This window comes from Ammospiza nelsoni, chromosome 8, assembly GCF_027579445.1.
Source record: "Ammospiza nelsoni isolate bAmmNel1 chromosome 8, bAmmNel1.pri, whole genome shotgun sequence".
Lineage (NCBI taxonomy): Eukaryota > Metazoa > Chordata > Aves > Passeriformes > Passerellidae > Ammospiza > Ammospiza nelsoni.
In genome coordinates, this window is record NC_080640.1 from 19,436,657 (window position 1) to 19,461,619 (window position 24,963).

General features: G+C 39.7%; 1 protein-coding gene across 3 annotated transcripts in view; it reads right to left on the minus strand.

Annotated features, from left to right (window-relative positions):
- The window catches only part of GBF1 (golgi brefeldin A resistant guanine nucleotide exchange factor 1), a 98,889-nt gene that overhangs the window by 29,211 nt on the left and 44,715 nt on the right, over positions 1 to 24,963 (minus strand). The window contains exons 4-9 of one of the 3 annotated variants that reach the window (XM_059477585.1): positions 14,111 to 14,242; positions 8,954 to 9,072; positions 8,226 to 8,334; positions 7,804 to 7,864; positions 6,034 to 6,088; positions 3,149 to 3,184 (exon numbers count right to left, since the gene is read on the minus strand). In XM_059477585.1, the coding sequence (XP_059333568.1) occupies positions 3,149 to 3,184; positions 6,034 to 6,088; positions 7,804 to 7,864; positions 8,226 to 8,334; positions 8,954 to 9,072; positions 14,111 to 14,242 (512 nt within the window). Of the gene's footprint in view, positions 1 to 3,148; positions 3,185 to 6,033; positions 6,089 to 7,803; positions 7,865 to 8,225; positions 8,335 to 8,953; positions 9,073 to 14,110; positions 14,243 to 24,963 lie in introns of those variants that run through there. The other 2 variants (XM_059477587.1, XM_059477588.1) reach the window with 2 other exon arrangements.

Below are 24,963 nucleotides of genomic sequence, written 5' to 3' on the forward strand. Positions count from 1 at the left end.
AGTATTTCTAACACTTCACTTGCTACTGGTGCATGTTACATTTCAAATGCTACCTTAGCAATTTAGAAACAAACCTCATTCTCCTTTCACCTGCCTTCTGTCATTACTTCTCTTCTAAACCTAACCTTAACTCTTGATATCTTTGTTGACCAAGATTATTCTTCTAGTTTGTACACAGAACTTTGATTGGGAAAAGAAGAACAAAACCAGGAGTAGGGCAGACTGTGTGGCACTTGCTGCACAGCACTGCTATTTCAGGCATGCAGAAATGCTCTAGAACTCCAGAAAAACAGTATGATACTTAGTCACATGGCCAATGGCCCTGGCCAGCATGAAAACCAGTTCCTTACGACACAAGTTCCTCCAAGTGCAGGACTGCATGTACTCTTGCATTTAGTAGCTGCAGGCAGCTTTTCTGATGCTGCCACCCCCTCAGTCTGAGTGCAAATTAAGCACTGAACAGGTATCTTGCATGTTGTGGAAACCATTCAGCAAGTTTCAGTACCAGGCCCTATTCAGTATTCCTCTTTGTAAATTAATGACAATTAAATTTTATTTTGGGCTAAAATATTCCTTATTTCTTATATCTCTAGCATCGGATTTAGCTTATGTAGAAGACAGCTATATTCTTTAGTCTCTTCCATTTTCTGCAACTTAACTCCATCTAGCTACTACTATTCTTAAAAGCCAATAAATCTTCTAGGTTCTACTACTGTTCTTCCTTCTCTTTCCATTTTCCAGGTAGAATTCTAACTCCCTGTATATGGCCTCAGCCTGTATTTCTTCCCATTTAAACAAAGCTTGTCAAAATGTTATATCCCACTGCAGTAAACCATTTGTCTAACTTTTCTTCACACCACAAGTTTTATTTGTTTGATGACTAATCCCCAGGTTTTAGCTATGCTACAGTTTCCTTGAGTGTGCTGATTAATAGGTTCAGAATTATTTTGCTCCTTGTTATTTCTTTCAAAGATTGCAGCAACAATCTTCTAAATCACAGCTTCTGGCAAATACTTACATGACAAGCACACAGCTAAAACCAAATTTTGCAGATGTCAAAACGTTTTACAATGCTTATGGATCACAAACCTTTCATATCAAAACTATCAGATTTCTCACCTTTCCTATTTATTCCTGCTTCATAGGGCTATATAAAATAGGTGTTATTTTTGATTCTGGCCAATTTCTAAAATCTGAGCCTTAAACACTACCAATAGCTGCAATTATTAAAGGCTTAAGCTACAAATTAGACCATATATTTTTACCTACCAACTATTATAGAAACAGCTGTATTTTTTTCTCATTTTTCAGTAACTTATACTGTAAGATCTGAAGACTAGTGGTTCACTGTACCAAACTACTTTCATTAGTTAGGAAATCTGGAAGCATTATGTGTTAAACCAAAAAAAGTCTGTTTCACACAATTTCAAACAGACATTGTTTCTAGCCACTAAAGCCAGTTATCATTATTTGCCAGGTTAAAGTTACTTGCAGCAGGATGCAAAATTGAATCAGCAAAACAGAGCTGAGATACTGATACAGGCTAAGCATGTACCACTCCTGAGAAACACCTAACATTTTAAACATTCTATCAGACAATGCAACCTCACAACTTAATTACTGCTTCTAATCTCCCCTTTCATACAACACCAAATACCACCTCAATTCAACACTAGCCCTTTCAAAAAGCATTTTTCCCCAGACACAAAATCTGCCCTCTGTGATTGTCCTATGTTCTGTTCTAACTTCCAAGGTTGCATCTTGAGGGCCGTAAGATACAGGCCCATCTGTAATCATTTCCATGAGCCTGTGCCATCCTTCAGAGACTGAGTCACAACAGCTTCACACGGATGGGAAACAGTGTAGTCAGGCAAGCAAGAAGACTTACTTGATTTTTAAAGATTCCAAAACATTTAATCAGACTATAAATCATTTAGACCAGAATCTAAGTTTATTTTATCGTTTTAGGTGGGTTTTTTTTGTTATGGTGTTTTTTTGGGATTTTGGTTGGTGTGGTTTTTTGTGGGTTTCATTTTTTTGTGGTTTTTGTTTCGTTTTTTTTTAAGTTTTTTTTGTTTTTTTGGTTTTTTTTTTCAGGGAATGGAGAGATGGGTGGGGTGAGATGAGATTACCCAGCAGGTCTTTTTCATCTCATACTATCTAATCTCCACATTCTACAAAAACAGGTATCCTTTTATTAGAATTACCTAGAAAGACTACATAGGACTATTTCCAATGTAATTTTGCCCTCTCTCCTTTATATTTTGCTATCTCCTTTTGTTTCAATGCAGTGAATTATTGCACAGCTTTAAAAATTTGCAGAAGCAAACAGAAAAGCTTAATAAAAACATTTCACCAGTGTCAGGAGGCTAAATGCTGTTTTAACAAACAAACACTGACTTTGGGAATTCTAAAACAATACATGTATCAAAGGACAGCAAGTAACATCATTCCTTCTGGATTTTCTTTGAATTAAAGGTAACAATCTCACATCTCTTTGCTTTTAATGTTAGTATAAAAAATGTAAAAACACTGGTACAGTTTGCCTTTAACTAAAGGAACTATTTCTAAATTTTGTTTTTACCTTCAATTTCAAGACATTTGCCAGTTTCTCTAGAAAGCTTCATGGTATGTTAACACACTAATATTTTAAACCTAACATTGCCTTTTTGATTAAATGCAGCAGTTAAATGGCATTTAATAGATCATTAACATATCCTGAATCTTACAAATTATCTAAAACTCTCATTCCCTCTTCCATGCTCAGTGATATTAGAGTTACATTAGTTTTCTAATCATCAACATCCTTGAGATCACATTAAGCTTGTATTTTTTGACAGTAAAAACCATTTGGTGTTGGTATTTAAAAAATACTCTTTAGAAATGAGAGAGGGAGCTCAGAGGTACTGTTTGTTCATCTTGAAATTCTGTACAGATTCAATTACATTTTTCTGAGTTACCTTTGAATAAAGAAATGTCCACAAAATTACAGAAGAAAAAAAATACAAGACTCCAAATGCTTCCTTTGATAGATGAGGTTTTAGAAATAAAACCCTAACTAAGGTTCAGGAAGGTGAAGAAAAATGTAAGACTACAAGATTCTTTTTAAAGGGTCCACAAGATCTCATTTTTCTACAAGCCACCTTACCTGTACTCGTTTGTTTTTCCATAAGATACTGTAAGCCTCAAGAGAAAAGGGCAGGGGCCAATGATTAGTAATTAAAGTGATTACACTGAAACATGAGCTCATTCTAATGCAGCATGGAACTGGTCAGCACACCAAGTAGCGTTCAAGACACAGAAGCATGCAGAGAGAACGCAGTCCACGGTCTGAGTCCTGGAGACACCAAGGCAATCCAGTCAGCTCATTTTCGTACCTGCCTGTACTGCAACAGCTAATGAAGGTTATTTGGTGAATGCATTTATGCATCTTAGGCAACTATGAACAAAAGCCACGCCAAAAATCTGTGAAGATTAAGATTTATGTTCCTCCTCACTCCCACAACAGAACCCTGTTTACCTAGAATGCTTTCTACTGCAAAGGGAAACATTTCTTAGTCTTTTTTTTTTCTGTGTAACTCTGCACAAATCTGCAAGTCTTGAGCCTCAGACTATCCTGTTCATATAACTATTTTTGTCTTAGACACCGGGCAAGAGTGGCATTTCTAAATGTTCTGTTCAGCTCTGTCTGGACTAAGTAACATCAAGAGAAAACAAAAATTAAAGCTACGTTAAGTTTATGAACCAACATGGAAAACTGAGAACTGCCCTAAGTTAGTTTTTCAGGGTTACTATGATTGATCCAAACCAAATAATCTGCATGCCTACAGTATTTCTTTAGAAGTATTATCTAGGGGAATTAGCAGGGACGAACACATTTTGTAAATCTGTTTGGCCCTACTGATCCCCCATTAGCATATACTGTGCTGGGACACATATTTTCAGTAGAAACATGAAAAGATGTTGAAAATACACAGCAATCTCCTTCAAAAAATCTTCAGAAAGCATTGAACTCTGTGGCCCTGTACCAAGTAACAAAGCTCAGAGATTCACCTTGACTAAAAAAATATTATGGCGTGCTGGGTCAAAAGACTCCTCAGGTATATGGAGGAGCTATGTCTATAATAAAGATCAACAGGCAAGACACACAACACTTCAGAGACAAATCTACACTTTTTAAGTTTCCTTTTTTCAAGTTTTCACAGTGAAGTCTTAGCCAGGCCCTCCCACTCCCTTCCCCCAGAGGATGCTGTGATGGTGTCTGAGGTGGCACTCACCAAGACAGTGAATGCTGCAGTAAAACAAGGGTCTCTGCCTCCCAAGCCTGCCCCATCTGCAGCCACAACACTGCAAAGCAACCATGGCATGCACTGTCTCCAAAAGCCATGCTGTGTCAAATGAGTGGAGGGAGATTTGCTGCACACACCGTAACTATTCTCTCAGGTGGTGTTTACAAGAGAAGGAAGAGGGGAGTAAGGTAAGAAGGGAGAAGGGAGAGAGCAACCTTCAGGTTCTTAAAGATCAATACCCTCTCTAACTGGTTCAGGGCTTTGGGCTGTTCCCCACTACTTAGCTCCAGTTTGTTGAGGAGACCTGAAGAAATCTGTGAAAGATAGGCAAATGCATGGTTTAAACAAAGCAAAATAAACCCAAAGAGAAGAATAACCTGGCAGAGTGCAAGGCTGCAGGGCACACTCCTGGCATGCACAGCAAAGAGACAGTACAGGGTAACTGCACAGAGCAGACACAAGACAGAGCATCACTTAACCGAGCTGAGAGCAACCATCACTTGGGAAGGGCAGCCTTCCTCAATTCAGTCACCCTCCCTTCACACCTGTACACAGACCAACAAAGCCTGGCTCCTGCAGGACGTGAGCCTGATCTCTTTTAGCTTTCTGTGCACCAGCCTACCATCATCACAAATCCTGTTACTTCTCCACAGCAAGGGAAACAAGCACTCATTGGTTTACCATACAAGAAGTAAAGCCCTAAGTTTTACTAGGTTTCAGACTCCTACAAACAAGCATTCAGTCTCTCAAAACACTTCTATAATGGCTCTGAAATGTATGCTTACACTATGCTGCCCCTTTTCTCAACTTACTGAAATACAGAGTGGAAGCTATAAGCTGAATATTCAGTGTTAAGTTGAAAGGTGGTTATTTCTTCTCTAGCACTTTTCCCCATCCTGTTGCTCTCAACAGCAGAATCAAACAACCTTTATTGACATTCTTCATATGGAATATAAAGAATATAGAAGTATATATGGAGTTCCTCAATAGGCCCTCTCCTCAATAAGAAATTACTACATTAATCATCATATAAGGTCACATAATGTTATTTGAAATACAGATTCCAGCTACTAAAAACTTCACTATATTTATCAAGATGGTGGTGTTGAACAAATCCAGAACTTCTACCCTCAGAAAACTGTACATTTAGGAAAAGGGAGATAAAGAAAATTCTACTGTGTTTTGACTGCTAATAAAGATGGCACTGATCACGTGAACTAAGGTGCTCACCACAGAATGCTGTCCCTTCTATAAGTCACCAAAGTTTTTTCTACAAAAGCCCATTTCATGCTTTCATGCTGTTTCACCAGCCTCAAAAAGTTTCCCTTCCACACAGGAGGAACTGGACAAAAATATATCCCAAGAGCTCAGTATTGGACCTGTAGTGAATGAAGAATGATTAAAAGAAGCTGGAGAGAGAGCAGAAGACAGCAGATAACCAGACAATGACACCATCAGGTCCCAGAACTTGCTGGCGTTTTCTAGCCCACAGCACTGATGGCTGTTCCCAGAATCCAGACTGTCTCACTTGGGCAGCAGTATCATTAAAAAGACTTGTCACTGGGCTATCTGGACTTAATCCCATAGAATTAACGAACCTATGTCCATTTATGTGGTTAAACATGCTCTTTCAGTGAACTGGGACTTGTGGAAACGAAGAAATACAAGTGTGAAAACAAACAAAATAGAAATGAGCGCAAGCCAAAGACAGGAGCAGAACAGTCAACACAGAGCTGGGTCTTACCTTCTTCATGTTCGTTCCCATGTAGCTTTTAGGCTCTTCTTTAAACTGAGGCAACCTGAAATACAAAGAGCAAGCCAAAATACATAAGCTTATACGGATTAACAAGAAGGGGAAAGAAACAGGCTGGTCTTTCCAGTTATGCTGCAGATACTAACTCTCACAGGTTTACCACAGCTATATGAGCCTCTTTGTGAAGAAACCCAAATTAGGTTTTTTTCACAAAGAGAGACTACTAACTTCTTTTCCTGCCAAATTCTGCCAAGGGAAAGAACTCACACAAGTATAGATAAGAGGTGCTTTGCACACTATTACTGCTAATGGCTGTTTTTCTATATTGATTTTCCGGCCATGTAAAGACCATTTATTTTCCTTCAGTGTATGCTTTCAGCAGTGGACTATTTACATTTGTTCAAAACAGGTTTCTGTGATGCTGCTAGAAACAGCTGCTGAATCAGTGTCATCCACACCACGACTCTAGCAGTGTACATTTTATTTATTACTAGTCATGGCAATTTGAATTTGTAGAAACCCCAGCAGTTATCCTGTGTTCAGCATCATATAAACACAACTGTGGAGGGCAGCAGATGTACATTAAGCTGAATCTTTGGAGATAAGCAGTTCTCATCTCAGAACGAGAAAGGCTGCTCTCACCTGTGCTACCAAACGACAGCATGTACAGCTCCACAATTCCACACACCCTGCTCTCTCTTGTTTACTGCTTCTTTACTACAGTTCTGTCTTTATGTGATGAGAATGTAAAAGCCTTAGAGCACAGCTTTGCCTGTTTCGTTTTTGGGAAAGCAAGACGGCCAAATCACGCCTGCAGTTGCTACCTCTGCTTTGCATCTCTATCCCAATGCCCACAGGCACAGATGGTGATGGTGTCTCTGAGCCTTACCAAGAAGGACAGAGGAGACGATTACAGAGTAAGTAATGAAAAAGCACCAAGTAAAATTCACATATGCATTTGGAGAAAAAGTAATGTGGTTTCTCCTCTTTGAGGAGACTGATTCTGCCTTTGCCCAACATTTATCTAGTGCATGATGCAGGACAAACAGAGGAGAAGAAAACTGAGATCTCATTGGAACTGTGTGACAATGGGAAAAAAAATATGATGCAACTGTGTTTCATAAGCTGTCAGTTTCACCAAAATATTTTTCTACTAAAAGTATATATGTACCTGTAAAAGTTTCCTTTTTACAATACCCAGGGAAAGTCTATGATTACATCACTATTTGAAGAAACAGTTTTTAAGTTAATTAACTTACTTGAGTTTTAAAGAAGTCATCTTAATTACCTGAAGGGTGCTGAAAAGGGCAGAATGTTTGTGCAAGACACACGATTTCAAGTGCTATAAATGTTCTTTGATGTGTGAGGTCAAAGCTCTCAGCTAGAAATCAGTGTGTGGGTATTCAACACCATTTCTATTCTCTCTGCTAAAGAGAGCTATATTTTTTTAGAGCACATTTTTTCCAGTGAAGTTTGCATTCTCTGTCCTGAAACTGGTTCTCTATCCTAAAGCTCTTCATTACTTGGCTGTCCATCTCTCCTCAAAGGACACCCTAAACCAGGCAACCTTCCCTACCTCTGTCTCCCTGCAGTCTGACAGGGTCAGCCCTAGAGAAAAGTGCCAAATCCTTCATCCCCTTCCACCTCTAAATAATGACCATTTTGGATGATTTTTCTGAGGGCCCTTAAGTGGAAGTGTGGAATCTTTCTGTCCTTAGAGGGCCATCTCGGCAATGCTGAGGCAAACACAAGCAGGTTTACCTTGTGAAGAGCAGCTGCACCATGTCGACCAGAGTGTGCTCTGCAGATTTTCTCAATAACTCTGCGAAGACAAAAACAAATAACACAGGTGTCATTACTCAGTGTGATATTATCAAGAGGCTTCTTCAAGCAGACTCCCCTCCGAGTCTTGTTTACAGAGATTACGGCAAATTTATTAAAACCAGCTCCAACCCCACATTACTGCAAATGGTCATGGCATCACACGGTGGCGCTACACAGCTGGGGAACAGAGCAGTCCAAACTCGTACAGCGAACACCCAGCAAATCTTCCATGAAGTTGTAGAAAGACACAATAATATAAAGCTCAGCAGCTTTCCATGGATGCATGCTCTACAACAGCACTAGTTAATGCTGAGGAAACCTGATCGGTTTCTTGGCGGCAGAAGGATGAGCAAACCTACCACTGAGCCTCATTTCGAAGCATATGCGGAAACAGGATTGCATGATCTCACACACCGACTCATTGGTGAGGTGGGCTCCCACTGGGGTGAGCAGCAACGTCCTCAACACCTGCGAAGAACAGCACTCACATGTACCACTCTGCAATGATACTTGCATGCATTCCCAAGAGGAGGCTGGTCTCCTCAAGAAAGACTGCCATGAGCAGAAAACCTAAGAAGGCTTCTCCTGGAGTAATTTCAAACTGAATACTGTGCTCAAGAAGCCAGTCAGGAGACAAGAATGATCTGACCCACTTCTAAAAGGGGTCTGATACACTGCATGCTACCCAATACTTAAATTCAGGAACCAGATATCTACTCAGAAGTACACAGACCAAAGAGGTATACAGTCCATAGTTTTGACTCCACAAAAAACTTTTCTCAAAAATAAGTCTGAGAGCTCCATATTCTTAATTAACTCCCCCAACACAGACCATGCAGAAGGTAGGATTACCAACACTACCACATTATCAAGTCCATAATTTTAAAATAATTTAATTTAAGCTTTTAACTATTTTCATTTGGAAAGCTTTTACCACAGGTATATGAGCCATTTGTTTAAAAATAAAGTCTGTCACTAAGCTCCTGCAGAGTCAAAACATTGCTTCCTCCTCTTCATTTCTATGTAACAGGATATGTTCCACAACAGGCAGCAACTATTATGGTAATTACCATTTCTCTCATCTTACCTGTAGGATTTTCATCAAGACAACTTCATCGCTTGCATGATCTGTGCCCACAAATCGAGCATGGGTGACAGCATCTGCCATGTTCTCCATCCCCTCCGCTGTGCCCTCATGGCTGGGATCTGAGTAACAGAATAAGAGACGTGTCACAGAACAGCCATCTACAGTCTACCACCTCTGTGGGGAGACATCTACACAGAGATATTGTGTATTCAGCTTTCTCAATTTATGTGACTTGCACTGAGTTGACCTGACAAGAACGTAACTCACCTCCCACTAATAGAAAGGCTTTATAACTGGGAGCTTTCAGAAAGATGTATCAAGAATACACTTACATTTGCAAAAAAAAAAAATATAACTTAACAAAGAAAATAATTACAATTCCGTTGTTACCGGTTCTCTGTGTTTTACAAGTTAACTTCTAAGACTGTGTCTTGTTCCCTACAATACAGCACAATCAGCTATTAAATGCATTCAGATTCTCCTTGGGAATAAAGAAAAAAGAGCTCTTAAACATAGGGGACCTAAAATTTACTCTCATGAGAAGAAAATGCCAAACAGGTTCCACTAAATTGAGGAAGGGAAATTGTCTCTTGTTCTACATCCTTCTCAAGGAACGAGAGCTGGGAAGGAACAGACCAGCAGCTTTCCCCAGAGAAAACAGCAGACAGACACAATCACAGTTTAGATATCAGAGTTGCAGGCCTCCCACTCCAATCATTCATCAAGGCTCCTTCTCTCCATTTCAGTCTTTTGCAGCTACAAACAATGGTGCAGTTGAGAGAATGTTTAGGATGAGATTGTTGCCAGTAACTGTATCTCATGCTACATTACAGTGGCTTCAGAAAAGCTGCCTCTGGCTTTGATTTCATTCTCACTTAGACAATATGGCACTGGCAAGAATCTTGATACCCTTCTACCTAAACAGTCATTAGGAAAGAAAGGAGACAACCTAAACATTGCTTAATACCTCATTAATTGGCAATGGGGCCTCTTGAACTCCAGCAACAATGATGCTGACAGAGCAACCAAGCAAGACCTTGTAAGCTTTGCAGAGAAGCTTTGCCGATTTCCTCTCTGACTCCAGTAACGTTCACATCTAGGAAGGGCTATAAGCCCTTGGCATTAAAGAAAGCTGCCCTTATTGTGGTTCAGAGACGACAGCCCTCTACCACACTCCTGTCCTGAGTGGCTGCAGGGTAAGAAATTTCTCATAGTTGCATAAAACTGAAATGGCACCAGTGTACTTTAGAAGCACATAAATCAGCATAGGAGCAGCACTTTGCCATTGCCGTCTCTTACACATAGCTTTTAAGAACAGAGCTGGCTTACTTTTGACATTGTTCACACACACAGACAGAAATCTTGCACAGTTTAGAGCGAGTTCCTCTCCTGGTTTGCCAAACAAAGTTCACTGAGCTTTTAAGAAGCCTGTTCTAAAATCAATCGGTGACTTTTCACTCAGTTTAGCAGCAGCACACAACAGGATACAAAACTGGAAGCATTAGGTAAGAAAGAGGTCTGGCTGTCAAAAGCAGTCCTCTGCATACCTCCAATAATGGCTTATAACCCAATGAGAAGCTACTACTCTTCCACCAGAGGCAATAAAATCAGTCACAGGTTGGTCAGTCATGCACTCTTATTCATGGAGGTAATAGCATAGATCACCAAAGGTGATGTAGGCTCATTCTGAATTGTCTTAATTAAATTAGGCAAAGACCAGTCGTGTTACAATGCCAGCACCTACATGAGCATTACTGTTAACCAACCTCAACAACCACAGTGGAAAGCAGCCCAGTGGGAATCAAGACAAAAAAGCAACTTGCAGCAGAAAAGTCTCCCACAAGCAGCACACGGAGATTCACTTCATTGTCACCTTTTCCAGGAGATGTGAGTTACTCTGGTCTTAGTGATCTATTTAATCACAGTTATGGATAAACAGTCTGTGTGAAAAGGAAATGCAAGCAAGTTGTGCACATGCTTCTTTAACAGATCTGTGAGTACTGCTTCGCTGTTCTAGCCCCTACCTTCAACACCTCTCTCCCAACACACATCACGCCTGACTACTTCAGTTTTGGCTCCCTGGAACAGCACTACAAATTCAGGTCAATTTATAAAGCCTCTTGAGTTCAATTAAAAGCACAGATACTTCTACTTTGCAGAAACAAGATACAGACAAAAATCTTTGTTCCCTTGTGAGAAAACAGTACAGAAAGATGTATCGATGCCTGCTCAGAATCACTAACAAGAAGTTTGAGTGAGCACAATAACAGTTTGAAAATTGCCATCTACAATGCAAAGATCTAGACACCCCATCTAGATACACACATTTCATACCAGGTGCAGTCTTACAACAGGTGGGCAAAAGAACAAAGAGAAATCAGAAAATCCAGGCTCTGAACCAGAGGGAATTCAGGAAAGCCAGAAGCCTGCTCAGTAACACCTTTAATGGAACTAAAATAAATCACCAAGGAGACAGAAAAAGTGGAGAGGAGAACAAGCCTTAAACTACTTAAACAGCAAATCCTCTCACTGGAAGCTGAGCAACAGCTACTTTCTTACAGATATGTAGTTTCCAGGAACATCAGGGAAAACTAACTTTAGAAATGGAGTCAAAAGCTGCTGTGGACAATAAAAAGAGCACATACTTTTTCTGAGGGAAATACAGAAAAACCTAATTCTGAAATTTAGCCACTAGTCTTCCTATAGCTAAGGTTTAAGCTCATCCAGCAGGCTGACAGCTCACTAGCTACTGCAAAACTGCTGAGCAAGGAAAAAACTAATCTGAGGGATACAAATCAATAGGAGTTTAGTATTACCACACAGTTTTCTAGTACTTCAAAAGTTATTGTGTAATTTATCAACTAAAACTCTTGTAGAAGAAGTACTTAGAGCAGAAGATAATCACTGTAATGCTAACTATTCCTGCTAAAACACACACATGGTGAATATCGAGTAATTTTATCTAACTGAGCTGTGATTGCACACTATATCATTAGTGAATTTGCAATTCAAACTACCAGAGATCAGAAGTCTTAAACTCTACTCAGGAATTATTCTTTTCTAACTGGTTTTAAAATGTAGCCCTGAGAAATACTGGCCTAGAAAGGAGACAGGTAACCACCTGACACATGAAAGAATAAAAAACCAATAAAGACTGCACAAAGATTAGCAATGAAATACTTTGAAAATAGGAAGAGAAAGCCATTTTAAACAAAGATATTTATCAGAGGAATTTGGCCCTTTCACTGCACCCTGGTTTTCAACCCAGTGTGAACAGCAAAAACCAGCCACTCAGAGAACAGACATAGCTAATGTCACTTTTTAAAAAGTGCTGGCTTCACCTGTCATTATGCAGCCCCAAAACACACTATATTATCTGCCACACTGCAATTTGCCTACCATGGTTATGCCAGCTTTCTTCACTCTTGCTCTGTATAGTTTGAGACAGATTTGTACATCAAGAACAGTTTTAAGCATTTCCTATGTTTAGGCAAGCAGTCTTTAGACTACTTTTAGTCTCATATTACAAAAAGAAATTATAATACCAAAAAGCTTTCATTTAACAACACAACCTAGCCAGATGTTCAGCCAGCACCACTAATCCCAGCCTAACTGGTATCTGGAGCAGCACAAAGGACAAGGCTGCTCTGAATGTCACCTGAAGCAACAACGAAGGTCTTGAATTACAGGTTCTGCCCCAGAAAAAAAGCCAGGCAGAGAGTCTTCCACTGCCTACTACAAAGACACACAATCACCAACAGCTACAGGGATGCACTCTTGTTGGAGTGACCCAATTAATATTCTAAACAACAGGCAGCTAGAGAAAGGCTATAAATTCTAAACTCCATTTTTTTCCTGTTTCTGTCTCAAATCAAGGATTTGTAGCCAGTTGCCTGCGCAGACATTGCCTGGACATGTGATATAGATCATAAAAGCCCAGAAGAAGAGTCCATCCCTAACTGTAATGCTGAAAGTCATATATTTTGCATTATTGTTTAATTCTTCAGGGGGACATGTTTTACAGGCTTATTTTTTAAAATTTTTTATTGTCCTAAAAACTTCTGTCATTATTGCATCATTCTAGTTATATTATTGTACTTAATTCTATCAAACACTACCCACTAACTGAAGTCTTCATACACTAGATTTTCATCCAACACCTCAATCTTTTTTCCTGCAAGTCTCTATTTTTGCTCATTTTAGTTTTGTATCTTTCCTGCAAAAGTGATTTGCATGGACATTTGCATGCCCCTTTCTTTCCCTAACTGCCTTCAGACCATCTCTAAAGAACTAAATATTTAAAACAACCAAAAATTCAAAGTGCTCCTTTACAATGTAAAGGAGAAAAAGAACTGAGAAATCTGAACTGAGGGGGAAGGAAGACTAATAAAATTGTTTTCCTTAAGTGAGAGTATATATAAACAAACATGGATAACAGGTTTTGCAATTCACAGAGGTATGATCACAAAGTACTAGCAGAACTTACAGAGAAAAATCGAGTACCACTAACAACAGGGTGACACATTGATGGCAGACAGAAAGCCAGCTAGTGAGATACAAGCCAGCTGAGCCACGGGAACTGACCACATGCACATTATTAGTCTTTCACAGCTACAAAGAAAAATGTGCAAATTTGAAAGTTTGATCAGCAGCAAAATACAGTCTCTGCAATGACAATTGTGGAAAGTGAAGAGTACTGGCACACCACTGGACAAGGTCTGGGACTGGGCAAAAAATCATCCTCACTCTAGAGCAGAAATATTAGTCCACAAAACTAAATAAATCCTACTGTGTTTCTACATGTTACAACATTGTAATCTAAGCTGGTATTCTTCCCTCCCTAGCCCTTTTGCCTGGAGAGCATTAAAGAGCAGCTGGTGACCAGCACAGTCCTGCAGCAGGCCCTAAGCACACACAGCAGTCAGGGCAGAGCAGAGGCTTTGGCTCTGTCTCCAGACACAGCTGTAGGACCATGAAAGATCAGCCAGTAAGATATTAAGAAACTGCAGATGCTGATTTCCCCAGTGTTAATGACAATTTTCTTATTTCCCTAATCTCCATATTAAGACTGCAAGCATGTATCCTGGCCAAAGACACAGCTCACAGAGATGCATTTGGCTGGCATTTTGGTAAATCCCACCAAGTCACATAACATACCTATTAGTGCATATGAGAGGAACTTATTCACAGAGGTGAGTGCCAATCCAGTTATGGGGCCTGTAGTGTCTTCAGAACGGATTACTTCCAGAAAAGGCCGAAGAAAGACATTTGGTTCAATTTCAGATAGCTCTGTAAAATAAAAATAATTTTTAAAAGACAATTAGACTTGATTTATTAGGATTCATTTTCTCTTTAAGAATACACATTTTTCATCTCAGAGGGAAAGAAGCCTGCTCTAGGTTAGTTTCAGAAGGCTGGCAGGAAGGTCAGGGTTGCTTTTACATGTACACACACACAAACACACACGTAGGTGTATGTGTATATTTTAAATGCAATGCTTTGTAAAGTCCATTTTCTTGCAATCTTCAAAACAGCTTTCTGGAGCCTTCTAAAATCTGATTGTAGGAACACTCTGTAAACACCACAGAGGCCACTGCTGCCTAAATTTATGCTTTAACTCATTGGCAGATGTAGCTTAATTTCCCTATTACCCTTGGAACTGTGTGAACCCTTGAACTCTATAGACCCTGTCCCACCTTCTGCCGCCCCTGTAACATCCTACTACAGATAAAACTCCACACTAATCACATGCAAAGTACAAATGTACAGCCAGGTTCACTGGACCTCTTGCAGCTCCTTGCCTGAATACAAACTGCATTTCTACAACACTAAATGTTTGCTTGGCAAAGACAGGAAAACCTCACAAGATACCCTAACTTAAAAACTCTTCTGTCTTGCTCTCAAAATAACTGTATAAGCCTCTCAACCAAACAATTGAAAAGGGCACTCCTCTCCTTGCTGTTTTGGCCAGCAAGGACCCACTCTAAAGCTACAGTACAAGAAGGCACTGAGCTATTGAGCTGGAGAAAAAACAACTAACAAGCTTCCTGAACTTTCCAAGATGATCAAGAGATGCTTTGGGAATGGAAAAGAAATACAGAAGAAAATAACCAGAACTAGGGAAATTGACCAAGAAAAACAAACAAAAAACCAAACCAATACAAAAACCAAGCCCAACCAAATAAAGCAGAAGGAATCAAGATAAGAGGAGCCCTGAGGGGGATTTAGGAGAAAAAGCATTGAAAACAGGTGAAGGTAACCACAAGACAGCTAGTACATAGGCACAGAGGAATGTATTAAAAGTAACTTGAATAATTTTGAGACTAGAAATATTTGAGTACAACACTTGGCTCAATTTGCTGAAACATACTTTTTATTCCTAATAAAAGATACAAGTCTAATGGCTAATCATGTCACAGGATCACTGGCATTTATACCCTTAATAAAATAATCAAATATTGAACTTATCTGTCATATGAGCTTCTTTGAGACAGGGAGAAAAAAAGACTGCAATTCCTGAATCCTTCGACAAGCTGCTGATTTCCTCTCTACCAATTTTCTAGCAAGAGACATTTCTCAGTGTTTTAACTAGAAAATACAGGATGGTTCTCTACTTAAGTAAGCAGTTTCAGCTCTGGGGGGAAAAAACAACCAAACAAAAAACCCATCTGAAAACCCACCAAATCTGCAAGCATGACTTCAGCCAAGGGTATTACAAGAGGAAACACTGAATAACTATCCACAAAGAGAAAAAAATTTCACAAGGGACTCCTTAAAGCAGGCTTCCTTTGAAATCTACTCAAAGCCAGGAAAAAATTATATTAAAACCTTACTTAGACTTAAATGAAGAGCCTGGTCTGCTTTGGGGAACCAGCTGGAAAGCACTTCCCATTCTTTTCACACAGGTCCTTTCAACAAAATTTCAGAGAAGCAAGTGGAGACCAGCATCAGCACAACACTCGGTAATGCTCAGCTAGCTTAAAGCAGCGCATGGAAATGGAGAAGACAGGAAAGAGTATCTTAAGTAATGTATCAAAAAGCCAACTCTTCAGGCTGGCAATTTTAATGAGGACACAATTCCTTTGAGACCACAGTGCTTTCCTTCATTCTTCCCATGGATTATTTGCACTTAGACACACATGTCTATAATGATATTTAATCAACTAATTCATGTTTAAGCACCCAACTCCCATTTCAGCAATCCCATCCAGCCATTCTGGCACTTCAGCAAACAAACTGCATCAGACCTCTGGCGTCCATTTTCTCCTGAAGTGCAGGAGCAGGTCCCTCTCGGACGAGTTTTCTTATTGTTAGCAAACTGTTGGCACATTCCTGATCTAAAACGCTCACATAAGCTGCTTTCTCTGGCAGTTCAACTCTTCACTCCTGAATGACTCTTATCAGGATCGGCTATGCGTTCCGAATCAGAGTAAATGAACAAGAAAAAATTGTTTATGACAAGTTATTTCAACATCATTTGTCCCGAGGACAGGCAACTGCAACCCAAACCACATGACCTGGACTCCTCTTATGCAGCAGCTGTTGGCCTTTGACGCCCAGCCTTCAGAAAGGCTGTCTGAGCTCTATCCCACGCACTCTGCAGCGAGGCGAGCCCAGACAACAGCAATGCTTTGAGCATGCAGCACTGTGTTCCCTGCTTGCAAACTGAGCTGCACAATGAACAGACATTCTCTTTTCTTAAGGTGAGAGAAAGACAAAGATAACAGTGTAACAGAGCAGAATTCCAGCTTTCCGGACTCTTGCCTTGGGGCTCAATCAGTTCACGCCACAGAAAACTGAAGTATCAGCAAGTGCTTCCTGGGTCATCCTCAAAACCACTTTCTGCAAACACTGCCATTCTGGCCTACATGACATGTACTTTATTCTCAGTTCACTCAACAAACACCAAAAACATTTTGTCTTTTCACTCAAAGGATGAGAAGCCCCTGCAATCTGGACCAGCAAGTCAGATTGAATATGTCCCAAGAAAAAAGGACAAAAAGGTACTTGCCTTTTAAAACAATCATAAAGCATGGAGTGGTCACACTTTCTGGATTTTCATAAACATTTTAACTGCTGAAATAAGTACTGGCTTAATTTCAGCTAGGTCAAAATGCAGGATTGCAGGGAAATGAGAAGTTATTTTGAGTTAGTCCTGTGATTATCAGCTGTTTAATTTAAAAGTTAACAAATCTAGCAAACAGAATTATAGTAACTTTTTCCTCTAAAAATCTTCAGAGCTTGAATTTGCTTTACATAGAGTCCCTAGGTAACAGGCACAGAACAGTATATACATACTGGTTCTAGGTGCCCTGGCAAAACTGCAACCACAGCAGCTCTACAGCTGATAAACAGAGGAGCACGTTTTTTACCACTCCAAAAACAAATTCTCCAGACTGACTGGAACACATGCCACTCTGCACCTGAGCTAAAAGACATCCTGACTTCCAGCTAGCAAATTTACTCCAACTCTGACATTTAACCCCAAACAATAACAGCCAATTAATGTTGGATGACAAGTGCAAAAAAGCTACATTATAAATGAACCACACTCATTTGTTCCTGAGTTTATGTTCTGCTCCACACAGCCCTGGTACAGGCAGTGTTTCAAGTGAAAAGAATCCTCTGCCACCTCTCCCCCACAAGGGGGTCTTAGTTGCTCTCATTTTGTTTTTCTTGCAATACCTAGACCAGCCCTTGCAACATAGTGCAGTTGGTAGCACATTTGTACATATTTTCTGATCTGAAAGGAGAACAGATTGCCACCTATACAGTCTGTATAGTGCAGCTAGTGTTATGAGAGAAAGCTTTAGTTTTCCTTCCTGAAAATAATGCCAATGTCCACTAAACTTCATAAACAAGAGGTCATCAAAAGACACCAAATATTCTCTCCAGGTTCCCCACAGTATCATTGTCTTATCCTATTCTAAGCTCTTAATAGATAAAGAAAACAAGATTCTGCCAGCTAAGGAGCCAGAAGCTTACATCCTAGTTTCTAAACACATAAATACTGTGGGGATTGTGCAACACAGTATACATACCCTAGGGATGTGTGGAAGCAAGCTTTGTGCATCTCTGAAATCAATACTTCATTATAATAAATGGTAACAAAAGCTTTGCAAACAATAAACATAAACACAGTCTGAAAATCAAGGATATTCCAGCCAATGAAAGAGAAGTATGAATTAACTACAATCCTTTTCTAAGGATGTCTGTAAAATATACTCTTCAAAGCTAATGCCCTGTGAATTAAAGTGGTCATTCAGGGGCCCCAACCCACCAAACCAAGAGAGAAACAGTGCCATTCACAGCCACACATGAATGCAAAGCTGGAATTACAAATGCAGTTTGACAAGGGGAACCCAGAGATGTCAAGCCTGTTCTGTTTGCCTAATTTCATTACAATGGCACAAATGCTTTCATTTGTCACACTCCAGCTTCGTGTGTTTATCTCCCTTTCATTAAACATGACTTTAACAAATGATTGTTCCACAGTGCCAAGATCTCAAGCACCCCTCAGAACTGAGATTTTTATTTTGGGGAAGCATGACATAATGCATACTGAGCATTTGACTCTTCACATCTTTTAGTTAGGGCAACATAAACTCAACTAAAATACTGTCTTTGATGGAATTACTTATTATATTTCCCTACCAGTGAAGCAGAAGCACTGACAATGCCACCAGTGTGTGCCATTAGTTATAAGGAGTTTCAACTGATGCTGTGCTTCAAATTCAGCTGCTCTGACTGATCATTAAAATTTCCTGGGCATTTTTTCATAAGCAGGAACTTGCTAAAGTATCTTCAGCCAAAACTTCACTGTAAACTCCAGCTGTGTCTCCACTGTTCCCAAAGTGCTTTTCACCCAGCTGTAGTATTCTGTTCTAGAGTGGTATTACAAGCAGAAGCTACTCATTTCAATCACAAGGAAAGCAAATGCCATCATTAGAAGTATGGAACTACACAGGAGGCAAAGTCCCACGGTTTCTATTTGGATGGACTTAAAAGTACAGACATGAGTACTTGCTCCACCTTGAATTTCTAACACCAGTCATGAAGACTGCTGAGTGTCTGGATATGACGTTATTTCAAAGGCTGAAGTTGTTTAATTCTGTTTTTATTCCTTAGCACTGAGGAGATAGCAGAGACAAACATCTTGACAAACTTTTTTCTGAGCTATGGTTGACACATACTGGTCAGAGGTTGCAATCAAAAGACTGCTTCAAAATAAGAACAGCTCTTAAAAGTGAGCTGAGGGGTAATTTAGCACAGTAAGGTTGAAGGTCATCAGGAGCAGACCTTGCTTCAAATCCTAGACTATTTCCTCCCATCCCATGACCTGAACAACTCTAAGACATGACTAATTCTGATGAAAGGCAAAATATCAAGTAACTATATAGCAAAATCCTCCCATCTCCAAACTGCTCTCTCATGAGTGAATCTTTTGCCCGTGTGAAGAGTAATAAGGGTAATTTCAATGTTAATCCATCCTTGTTTTCATGAAAACCTTTCTCCTACTTCACAGTAGAGGACAAACATTAGAGCACCACTTGATTTTGCCAGCACGTTTCACAGTAAGATTATTTACATATGCTAGAAATAAGCAAATTCAGAACTGCTTGAATACTTTTTTATCTCCCTTACAGGAAGGCTGATTGCTCTGAGGGAAAGGAGATAGGGTAATACAGCTGATCGAAGTCTCTGATAGGTTTTGGAATATACCACTGGTTTTGTGGCTTTTACAAACAGACAAAAGCTCTAAACTGTTAATGATAATTGGAATGGCATTAATTCTACTCCAGAAAACTGAACTCTCCAATGACTCTACAAAAACTGACTTGAGATTTTACCCATTCTTGAAGCATTTTTCTCCCATGGGTGGAAGTTACTTAGCCTGAAGCTCAGTAAGCTAAACTGCTTAAAAGTTTCACAGGTAACTGAAACTTAACATCCACTTAAAAACTCCAACAAAACAAAACTATCCCATTAAAAAAAGGCAAATAAAATGGAGGCAAGCTTCACTTTTTGTCTGTTCAGAACCAGATGAAGCTGTTTCAAAAGATTCTTGCAGAAAATCACCATGCCTATGACAACAGCCAGTTTTTGTGACAGACCTGCACCAGGTCTGAAGTTCAGAACCCACAGGCATTCCTCCAAGCCAATGACACTCAACTCTAAATGAAATTACTAAACCAAAATAAACCAAATCAAAAAGCAGCCATCCCATGACAAATTCATCTGCCCTTGACCAAATGCTGATAGTTATTGATCTTGCTGCATTGTGAATTAGAGCCAGGTTTCCCAAGGTTCCCTCCTAATACGGGAAAGAGAGCGTGGCCAGTCTAACAAGACAGACCAGGCTAAATGAAACCTGTGGGGAATTGCACACTGCCAAGTCCAAAGGATGGACTTAGCTGCTCATCTTACTGACAGTACAAGTTTGATGTATGTCAAGTTTAAGCACTCTTTCTCCTCTCTAAAAGAAATTGGTACATGTTGAAGAAAGAGCAATTAGATTGTGACACTCTACAGAACCCAATTCAGTCACTGGACTTGCTTCACTCTGATATTTTACACATCTTGCACAGTACCAGGCCCAAGCTAAGTAGGCAATTTAAAAGCCCAGGAGAAATTAAAACTCCTTCCCTGGTATTTTAAAGCACAGTAATTCTTCACAGCTTTGTGTGTCTACCACGCTATGAATAGAGCTCTCATTGCAAATTCACCGTGTTGTGAAAAGGAAACCTTCACTATTTCTAGGAGGCTGGAGAAAAAGATTACAGTTTTATCATCAATTAGCTGTCTGGATGTTACTCCATTCTGTTTACCCTTTCCTCAAGGGAGGCCAATGAGTGTCAAGGGGAAAAATTAAAAGGAAATTGAAGAACAACAAATCCCAAACAAGCCAAGACATTTCTTGTGTTGCCAGAGAATCAAAAATGCATCAGTGAGACAGACAAAATCCAAAGAATGAAATGAAGAAAAGCCTGATGACCTAAGAGGAAAGAATCTTTTAATGACAAAAATCTCTCTCAAAGATTCAATGTACCTTGCTGTTATGATTTACACAAATTCTTCTATTCGACCTGAACTAATCTAGGAGACATTGTGCTTTGCCATATTAACCAAAAACGCCCAGGTGCTACTGGCAAAATATGATGGCCCAGAGCTCAAGAGCCCACATACCAGGTGACCACAGAACAAAATGGGAGACTTGAGGAAAGCAGAATGCAAAACATCACAGGGATATCAGTTTTCAACCTAGAGGAGTGGAACAGAAGCAAAAGGAAGAAGAGCCCAGTGTGCTGGCAGTCAACACAACCACTACCTTAAGACATACAAACAGTAAAAATAAAAACATTAAGCAACCTTCCCCCCCCTCACCCCTACCCCACCAATAACTGAAGCAATCAGTAATCCTTGCATACACACATGTGCCAAAATTTTGATGCTACCTGCATTAAACAGCAGCTTGATTCCTATAATAATGACAACAAGTGAGCATTATGTTCCTCCAAATGGACTAGGGAAAGAAATTAATTTCTGCATACTGTAATGTGCTTGAGCAAACCACTGATACAAGGTCCTGATGATACATGAAAAGAAACAAAATCCTGAGTTTCCACACTTTTGACTTTTTTTTGTTAGTTTTTGCATGTAAAGAGATCTGTGAATGGTATTCAACTTCAATGATCACCAAGTAGGATGTATCTTAAGACAGGCATCATGGAAACAATGTTATATCAATCCCCAACTCCATTAAATTCATTTTTTTCCATGCTCTGGAATCATTTATCTGCTCTAAAACAATAAAATGTCTATGAAGAATCAAAATGGCCTAAAATCCATGTAAAGAAACAGAATACAGGTTACAGGTTACAGTCTCTAAGAAAGTGTCAAATTGATCTACTTTAGTCTACTACTAATGTTTTTGATCTAGCACATGCCCATGACACAAGAAACCACTTCTGAGTGGCTCAGAAGTTCAGCTGAGTGATCCTGCTACAGGCCATCACTGACTCCATGCTGCCCAGCAGGACCGAGGTAAAAGCGACAGCGCAGCGCAAACTTCAACCCCTTCAGACAAACAGGGCTGCTGGCTCAAGCCAGCCCCCAGCTCCTCACTCCCTCTGTTCTTCCCCTAGGCACAACACAGCCTGGCTCTCCAACTGGAATACACAACACACACTGAACGGGTCACCACACACAACCCTGCTTTAACCACTCACCCTTGCATTTCTGCTGCCATGACCTCTGGGATGGAACCATTATACTCCAACAGCACTTATTCCCAAAACTCAGTAAAAAGCCAAAGACAGAAGAATTTCCTTTTGATTTTCAATCCTAGACCTAGACCTACAGAATTTGCTCTGACAGGATGTAAGCACATATACAAATAAACTGACCATGAAGGGGCAGCAAGGCCCTTGATCATAGACAGGCAAATCAGCCTCCCCAGCCTCTCCCACTCATCTCCCCTTCATGCCCTTGGGCAAGTCACTTCATCTCTGCTTCAACTCCTCATATAAAAAGGGAACATATTTGGCCTTAAGTGCTGTGCCATAGGATTACCTGGAAATATTGTCAAAAAAATCAGCAACACCAATCCAATAAAAGCTTCCCACTCTATCCCCCCAAAATCAAAAGTTAACTAAGACTCTTAGTTAAAACAGCTATTTTCCGACTTATTATTTAAGTTAGGGAAATATGATATGCACTGTATAACACAAGTTGAAGTCAAAATTATATTTACGGTTTATCACACAGAAGAACAGCAGCTGAGCTTATGAAATATCAAGGAGATTCACAGTGACAAACTGGACAAAAAACTCTGCAGCGTTTAGCCACTCACTTTTGGGTGTCAAAGAAGTTGATTTTTAAAAAAGCTACCTAATTTTCAGAAGAGCTAAGGAATGAGGGGAAGAAAATATATCTCTTTTTCAAAAGAGCAGCAGCTAAACTTGCTAGTAAATTCTCACGGCCTTGTCAGAATGAAATCACTTGACACACACCAGCATTTTCAGCTTTGAGAGCACTGCTCAAAACCAAAAAGTGACTCTAGGTAACAGTAGGAGTTTAAGGGCCCTTCCAAACACTTGGGATGAAATCCCAAAGCCCTGGGAGAGCAAGGCGAGCACCTGTTTTCCTGAACAGTCGATTTTTTTATGCTGCATACTTTACACAGAAGCTGCATTATTCTGGAGAAGCTGCATTCCAGCCAAAAGTGCACAGTTAATGTTTTTTGCAGCCCCCAGCTTCCAGTGATGGATGACCATTTTATAATGAAATACTTTATGCTCAATCAACTTACAAATAACGGATGTTTTATCACACTGAATTAAAAAGAATGTTTTTAACAAAAAAAAAAAGATAAAAAAAAGAAACAAAAAAGAAACAAAAAAGAAAGAAAGCAGCAGGACTGGATCAGTCATAAGCAGAGGGAAAAGTTATTCCTCTTAAGGGTGGGTAAAACCATCCAGATAATGGTTCACTTTAACATTTTCATGGCTCTCCAATAACATGTGGAAATGATGCACAAGATAGTATTTACCCTGAAAACACCTACACATAAGCTCTGCTCCAGACCATTGAGACATCAGACTTTTCGGCTTCTACAAAAATTATTTGATTGCAAAATGCCTCAATTAGGTTTCCAAAAACCTAAGGCTAATTAATAAGCACTGTTTAAAGAGAAACCTTTTACAATACTCTAATCTCTCATGCTCAGTCAGCATTACCAAACTCATTTCTTGTGGGAACACCGGGCTTTCCCCTCCTGCACTCCCACCTGTCAATGCTCAGCAATAACCAGAGAAGTCAATGCCCTTTACTCAAAAGACTATGGCAATTCCTAAATCAAGTTTTGGAATCAAACATCCAAACTCAACTGATAATAATGAGTCAGTGTTATACTGTTGTACCACAACTGTTACTGTTTTTACACACTACAAGTCAGGAAACCCCAGACCTGCAGGGCCATATGTGAATCAACACAAGTTCTTTAAAATGCCAGCAGCAGAAGCATTCCTTGTCCCTTTTCTCCCAAATAGCATATGAAAAAGTCTCTAAGCTAGTCCAAACATGCCAAATCACATGAGAACGGAAAGACAACCTTATAGTATTAAGAAAAAAAATCTCTTCTAATAGGAATAAACTAATGCAAGAGTGCAGAATAATATGAGCTGCAGTGACAGAAGCTACATGGGGAACACCAATTAGGTATTGGAAAGATTTTTTCTAAAGAAGGGTGGTCAAACACCACAACGGTTTGCTCAGAGAAGGTGTAGAAGCTCTATCCCTTCAAACAGTGAGAATTCAGCAGGTTTTAACCCTGCACACAATCTCACAAGTTGGTCCTGCATTCAGCAGGGTATCAGAGCAGATGAATTCCAGAGGTCTCTTCCTACTTAAACTATTTAAATTCTGACTTGTGCTTACCAGGAACAAAAAGTCCCCTCTGTAATTGTACATGTAGGCTCCCTAATATCCACTGAGTGAAGAGAGTTTCCCTCCCCAGATCTTCTATTGGTTAGCAGCAGCAATCAATAAATACCAAGCAGAAGCTCACTCCAGAACTATGCCTAGAAAACATTCTTGATTTTCTAAATCAGTTTTTCAAGTAGAAGCTGCAAACTCAGGCCTGTAGCTGAACTGGAAAAAGGAAACCAAACCAAAACACAAACAGAAAACCACCAAAACCACCAAACCAAAACCTCCATAGTTTACCAAATTTGGAAACTTTAGGAAAACTAGCAGAAATAGAGCATGTTCTTCCTGTGGTCTCTTAAAAAACCATCACATCTGCTGCAGATATTAATGTTAACAAAAAACCAAAAAAACAGCACCTTAGCCCACAGTCATAACTTCAGATCTAAAACAAGTATCATTGCAACCACCTGAAGCTCCACTAAACTCAGATTTAATTTATGGCATTTTCACATACAATTTGAAGAAATGCAAATATTAATCAGGCAGAGATTTTAATCACAAAATCAATTCTCCTCCCTTTC